Below are 7,420 nucleotides of genomic sequence, written 5' to 3'. Positions count from 1 at the left end.
GTGAAGAAGCTCCTCCACTTTCCCAAACACATCAAGATTAAAATCGCCTCTTCACTAATGACTTTCTATGTACTAGACACTATTCTAGGGGTAGGAGATATCAAAAAGGAAGACAAAAGCAAAAGAAATCCAAGTCCTTATTCTTAAAAAGCTTGTAAGTGAAACTCACGTACCAGCATTCCCCTTTCCTATTACCTATTCCAAATCTCCTTTCTTATTTCCACCAAAGAAAATATTTACATAGGAAGAATTATACTGATCTAGACTAGTGGTTCTTAATCTTTTAATGTGTCATGGAACCCTTTGGCAATATAAAGAATGCTATGGATCCTTTTCTTGATCAATAAACATTTTATTGAACTCTTAGAATGTGGCCTCTGCTGGAAATATAAGAAAAGTTTTACCACGGATACAAAAAAAACAGACCTTGCACTCAAGTACCTTACAGTTTAATGTATGACACAATTTGAAAAAAAATTATAAGCAGAAAAAATTGGAAATAATAACAAACAGGGGACAACACTAGGATGAAGGATGATTGAGAGAAGCTTCTTACAGAAGGTAGGATTTTAGGTGACCCTGAGGGATCCAGGAAAACCAGAAAGTGGAAATGAAGTGGCAAAGTATACTAGACCTGGGTGATCTATGGTAAGTGAAAAAGCCTGGAGTTGGGAGATAGAATGTTCACTCTCAAGGAATAGGGAAAAGACCATTGTCACTGGTTCACAGTAAATGGTGGAATATAAAAAGCAAGAAGACTAAAGGTGAGGAGAAACAGGAAGATTTCTGAATAACAGATCATTTTATATGTGATTCTTGAAATGATACATAGCCATTGAAGTGAACTGGGTACAAGTTGAGATGGTCTGTTTAACATTTGAGTGAAGCATGAACAGGAAGAGAGAGAGACCAATCAGTATATTTTATAGTAGTCCAGATATAAGATGGTAAATGTCTGGTATCAGTATGGTGGTAGTGTCTGAGGAAAGAAGGAAGGTGTGCAATAGAATTGATCATGGGAACATCTTCAGCTTTAGCAACTGATTAGATATGGAGAGTGAAAGTGAGGAGTCAGGGATAATACCTAAATTGTGAACCTGGGTGACTAGGAGAATGGGGGTGGGGAAAAGGTGAGTTCAGTTTGGGACATGTTGAGTTTAATATGTCTATGGAGCATCCCGTTCCAAAAGTCCAACAGGTACATGGAGATATGCCACTGGAGGTTAGCAGAGAAGTTTACTGATAGACAAATAGATTTGAGCATCAGCATCCTAGAGATGATAATTGAATTCATGGATGTTGATGAAATCTCCAAACTAAAGAGTATAGAGAGGAAAGGGAAGAGTGTGGGGTCATGCAAGGTTAGTGGGCATAATTGGAATAACAATTTAGCAAAGGAGACTGAGGAGGAATGATCATATAGATAAGAGGAGTACTACTTGGGGATAATGTCAGAAAGAAATAAGTTTTAAGAAGAGGGTGATCGACAGTGGAAAAGGCTGCAAATCAAACCTCTAAAAAAGGCCACTTTGGAGAGCAGTTTCATTTGAATGATGAAGTCAGATGGCAGATTTTAGATAATTTAGAGAAAGTGAAAGAAAAGGAAATGGAGGCACTGAATTTAGATGGCTTTAAGTAGTTAGGTACAAATGAAAAGAGATAGTAATATCACATGTACCCATTGGAATGTAGTGAACTTTTGCAAGTCAAGAGAAATGGTCATAGCTGCAGAAAAAGAAGCAGTTAGTAGAAAAGCAGAGATTAAAATACAAAAAATGAAAGAATGGAGATAATAGAATTGACAATGATGGGGAGAATAATGGGTTTTTTAATTTTTATTAAAGATATTATTTGAGTTTTACAGTTTCCCCCCAATCTTGCTTCCCTCCCCCCACCCCCACCCCACAGATAGCACTCCATCAGTCTTTACTTTGTTTCCATGTTGTACCTCGATCCAAATTGGGTGTGATGAGAGAGAAATCATATCCTTAAAGAGAACAGAATTCTCAGAGGTAACCAGATCAAACCATAAGACATCTGGGTTTTTTTTAGAATAATGTTTTAAAATGCACAAAATAACCAGAATTACAAAGGAAACCAATTATAGTGAAAGTTCAGTAAAAAAATGTTTTTAAACCAACTTGATATACCCAAGGTTAAGAACTAATTTGAACACTGGAATCACATAATTTTTTCAAGGCAACTTTGACATCCTTGTTTCTCAGGCTGTAGATGATAGGATTTAGCATGGGGGTAACAATACAGAATAGAACAGAGACCAGGATGTCAACATCTAGGGAGTAGCCTGAGCTGGGTCGATCATAGTTGAAATTTCCAGTTCCATAATAGATGACCACCACAGTGAGGTGAGAGGCACAGGTGGAGAAGGCTTTTTGTCGCCCTTGAGCAGACTGAATTTTCAAGATGGCAGAGATGATGAGCATATAGGACACAGCAGTGAAGAGGCAGGGGCAAAGACCAATGATGGCACTGGACACATAGAGGGCAACCTCATTGACTGAAGTGTCTGAGCAAGAGAGCTTCAGGAGGAGGGGTATATCACAAAGAAAATGGCTGATCTGGTTAGGACCACACAAAGTGAGAGCTGCTATCAACCCTGTATGTGCCAGAGAATTCACTAACCCACACATCCAGGACCCAGTTGCTAAGTAGGCACAGACTCTGTTGCTCATGAGAATTGGGTAGCGTAACGGATGGCAAATGGCTATAAATCTGTCATAAGCCATAGCAGCCAACAGGACACACTCAGAGCCTGCAAAAGTAACAAGGAAGAAGAGTTGGGACAAGCAGCCTTCATAACTAATGGTCTTCTTCTCTCTGAAAAAGTTTGCCAGCATGTTGGGGACAGTGGTGGAGGTGTAGCAGATGTCCAGGAAGGACAGGTTACTGAGGAAATAGTACATAGGGGTATGAAGAACAGGGTTGATTCTGATTGCTATTAATATGAGAAGATTACCCAGAAGAGCTAGCAGATATACAACTAAAATTATCAGGAAGAACAACCCCTGCAGTTTTGGGTGGTTGGAAAACCCCAGGAAGATAAATTCAGTGACAACCGTTTGGTTTCCCCTTTCTTTAATGTCCTCCATAGCTGAAATGAAAATAGAAGATAACATTGTTTGGTACAGAAGGGAGTTAACTCCTTCCTCTACCTCACCCCCTTCACTGCATTATAGGCTCCACATAATAGTGGAAAGTACTTAACACAGAACAAAGAGAGCAGAGGAAGGACAAAGATGAACATACAACACTCATCAGAATGGTTGGTCTCTTTAGGATCAAAATGGCATTGTTGTGTTAGAGTTAAATTACAGTGTCTAACTGTTGCTGATGAGACCAATATGACTTTGGAATGTTTCATCATAGGCCGAAAACAAATAGATACATTGCCTAGGGCAACAACACAATCAATTTGTTTAGGGGAAGCAGAAGGAGAGAGACAGAAAGAGAGAGAGTACCAGACTCAAAATTATGGTAGAGAGGCAAGAGGAAGGGAACAGTGAAATTTGACTGTGGAGCCCAATGGTCATAGAGTCTTGAACCAAAGAGAGAAAAATTTTACAGTGAAAGAAATGGAGAGAAAAGAGAAGAAAGTGAATCAAAGGAGTAAAAGAAAAGTCAGTAATTCTTGAGGAACTGTGCAAGGAACTAGTGATTTTCTGATAAAATGGTTCTTCAAGAGCTAAGGCAAGCTCATTATATAAAGAATAGAACAAGAACCCATGGACCCAAGTCATAGGGTGGCATACTTTTAGTCCAGGAAAGAGACTTCCTGAACAACTAGAGTTTTCCAAAAATGGATTATTAGAGTATATTTCTTTTTTTGATGGAAATGGTAGAGAGCAAGAAACATGGTAAGAGCTGGAGCTCTTGAGTTGGAACCCAAAGACCAGGGTTCACTTCTTGGGCTCCCCACTTGGGCAAAGAAGTAATATAACCCTATGTGACTATAACTGAACTGCGAAAGTCATTCAAATTCTTTGAGACTCAGTTTCCTCATGTACAAAGCTAGGATAATAATGTTGATAGCATGGACCCCATCAGGCTGCTGTGGATATTGAGGCATTTTAGTGCTATATAATTGTCAGCTTTTTGGCAACTAGGTGGAGGAATGGTTAGAGCACTGGCCCTGGAATCAGGAGTATCTGAGTTCAAATCCGGTCTCAGATACTTAAAAATTACCTAACTGTGTGGCCTTGGGCAAGCCACTTAACCCCATTGCCTTGCAAAAAACCTAAAAAATGAAAAATAAATATCGGCTTTTGTTATCACAGAAAAGACCATATGGATGAACAATGTCTATAGTCCAATTATGACATGAATATGAATGGATATTCTATAGAATTTTTCGGTAACTCATATGTCTAGGATAGGCAATGCAAGTGGTCAAGTTGAGGAGATTGAAGTGAGTTCAACTGCATTCAGGAAATTGTGAAGCACTTCTAATGACATTAAGCTTCCCCTAAGAGAAAAAGTCCCGTTTTTTCAACACCCACATTTTTTCTATGTGTACAAATTTTATAAGATGGCCACTGAGGTCCCTTCTAACTTTCAACCTCTGCAATTCTGCCTAATGTTGCTATATGGCAACATGTCCGCTTCTAAAAAATCTCAAGAAAAGCATCACCTGGAGGGCAGTGGAAAGGTTCATAGTAATCAGGCAATAATATGTTGCCAATGAGATACTCTGAAAGAGAATAGGTGTGAATAGCATCATTAAAGAATTATTAGTCTGAAAGAAACTGGGCTGAAGGTATGTGTGAAGACTGAGGGATGAGAGGTGGAAAGAGTGCCTCAAAGGTACCTCCACTAAGAGGTTAGGAGAGGAGGAAGGTTTCCAGCATATTGGGTAGATTCAGGTGTTAATGGTGACCTTGACAAGAGCAGCATAGGATAAGCAAGTATGGAAGGGTACAGTCTTTACCCTGAATGACATTTCCCAAACTTTGGCAATACACAATCTTTAGAGTATCCCATTCTCCCCTTTCTTTTTGCTGACTTCTGCAATTTTCAAGGCTCTCTCTCAAGTTTCTCATTGACTGTTAGGATCCTCCTCTCACTCTCTCCTGCTATCAATCTCAGGTACTTACTGAAGACTTCACCAACTCGACCCTCTTTTGAGCTAATTTAGACCCATAAGGTCACATGGAAAACCTCAACAACTTCGAATCTGTGCCAAACATAATATGTGGAATTTTAAAATTCTACTATGACTGCCCTCTTATACCTTTCTATCTCTCTTCTGAAATTACAAGGAATTCATTCTTTGCCCTTATCACAGTCTATATTCTATTCTCCCAATCCAATTCATAGCCTATGGTTTTGTTATTATTATATACACCCTTGATGATATGTTCTGCCATTTGAAGTTCTCACTAGTTACTTTACTCCACTACCTTACATGCTTTACCTTCACCTAACTTGGGATTATTTGTTAATGTATAACCTTCAGCATCTAATTTCACTGCTTCTCCTCTAAGACATCTGAATATCATTGGAGAAAAATCATAAAATCCCAATGATTTCATCATTGGGAACTTGGGTTATAATCCCTGATTCTGGATAGTATCTCTCCTCTACCTAATTCACTCATATATTATTTCCTTTAGCATCAACTCCAACTCCTTTCCTTCTTCTGACTCTTATTCTCACATATGGTGATTTTACCATTTGTTGGGTATAAAATAGTGGGGTTTCTCTATGTGCACAGATTTTATAAGATGGCCACAGAGGTCCCTTCTAACTTTCAAACTCTGCAATTCTACCTCCTTTTTTACAAAGAAAATTGAGTCTATTAGATATCAACTTATCCTTTAGTCAACTGAATTCTCCCTCCTTAATACTTCTCAGCCTGCCAACTCGTTTTCTTCTACTATTCTATTCTCTCTGAATAACAAACATCCCTTCTCCTAAGAGAGTTCAATTTTCCTCCTTATGTTCTTAAATCCATTAGCTTCCCTCTCCTTCAGGACTTTAGCATAGCAACAATTCTCTTTTTCATACACCCTCAGTTTTTCCTCTGCCTCTCTATCTAGACCTACTCAGGTGTTCTTCATTCCACAATTTAAAACAAACAAACAAAAGTTTACTTAATCTTGTAAAGTTATTTTTGAATCTTTTCTCTTCTTATTGTTAAGCTTCTTATAAAAGTCATCACCAAATGCCTTTACTTCCTGACAAACCCATCTTCTCCTTTAGCCCTAGTAACAGACTTCCATTTCCATCTCTCTACTGAGACCATCCCTTCAAGGATTATTAGTGACCTCTCCATTTCAAATGATCTGCTATTTTTTTTCAGTCTCAGAACTCTCCACTCCTTTTAATTCCCTCCCTCCTGTTGAATACCTCTGGAGATATTTCTTTGACTTTATAACCAAGGAAGCCAGGTGTCCCAGTGTGTCAGGTCTGGAGGCAGGAAGTTCAAATCCAGCCTCAGACACTTACTAGCTGTTCCTTACTCTTTCTTCATCTCAGTTTTTTCACTTGTAAAATGAGGACAATAACAACTCTTAGCTAGCAGGGTGTGTGTGAGGATGAAATGAGTTAATAAATGTAAAGTGCTTAGCCTAGTGCTTGTCTCATAAAAGGGGTTATATCAATGCTAGCTATGAGGATTATCCTAGCCAACACATTCTCTTCTCCAGCCTTTCTACCCACTCCATCTGTCTCTTTTATAGACCTCTGAAGAACTAAAAGGTCTATTCTTGGCCACTTCTCTTCTTTCTTGACTTTCTTTCCCTTGAAAATATCACTCAGTCTTATAGGTTCAGCAGACTGTGCCAAGTGACTCTGCAACTTTTACATGATGCCTTTGACCTACTATTTAAGCTCCAGACATAATTCTTCAAAAAGCTTCCATTGATGACTCTAGCCCATCTGGCTATCATATCATCTCTCTTTTCTTCATTGATAAATTTCTTGGAAATGTTGCTTATGGCCATGCCTCTGCTTCAAGAGTTTTTTCCAAGATCTAACTAACCGGATGTCACACCAAATACTACATATTCCAATACATATTCAAATACTACATATTCCAAACCATACACTCCTATTTTCCAAATGTGGAGACAGAGACTGAGGGCTTTGCCCAAGATCACACTGGTTGATCTCAGATTCAAACCCATGTATTTAGATTCTGGTTCAGAGGAACATGCTGTGCATCAGATGTTTTAGATGAACAGAGGCATGAGATGGAATGGGAGATGCACTTAACCTAAGACAGAAGATTTGGGTTCTTGTCTTCCACTTAAGGATCAAATGATTTGTACAAGTCATCTTTAACTTTTGGGGTCTGAGTTTCCTTATTTATAAAAGAAAGGAAGGTTGGATGAGATAATGTATGAGATTCTTTCCAATTTGAAGATTTCTTTGGTTCTTATGGGTTCCTTTATGGGGAAGT

The 7,420-nt window shown here is 38.6% G+C and overlaps 1 protein-coding gene across 1 annotated transcript; it reads right to left on the bottom strand.

Annotated features, from left to right (window-relative positions):
* Positions 1–2,156: 2,156 nt before the first annotated feature.
* Positions 2,157–3,110, bottom strand: LOC141489487 (olfactory receptor 5V1-like). The gene has a single exon (XM_074190082.1). It carries the CDS (start codon positions 3,108–3,110, stop codon positions 2,157–2,159), a length of 954 nt encoding a protein of 317 aa, XP_074046183.1.
* Between the last annotated feature and the right edge of the window lie 4,310 nt (positions 3,111–7,420).

Source organism: Macrotis lagotis, chromosome 5, assembly GCF_037893015.1.
Source record: "Macrotis lagotis isolate mMagLag1 chromosome 5, bilby.v1.9.chrom.fasta, whole genome shotgun sequence".
Taxonomy (NCBI): domain Eukaryota; kingdom Metazoa; phylum Chordata; class Mammalia; order Peramelemorphia; family Peramelidae; genus Macrotis; species Macrotis lagotis.
The sequence above is the reverse complement of the archived record's forward strand: the minus strand, read 5'-3'. Positions and strand labels throughout refer to the sequence as shown.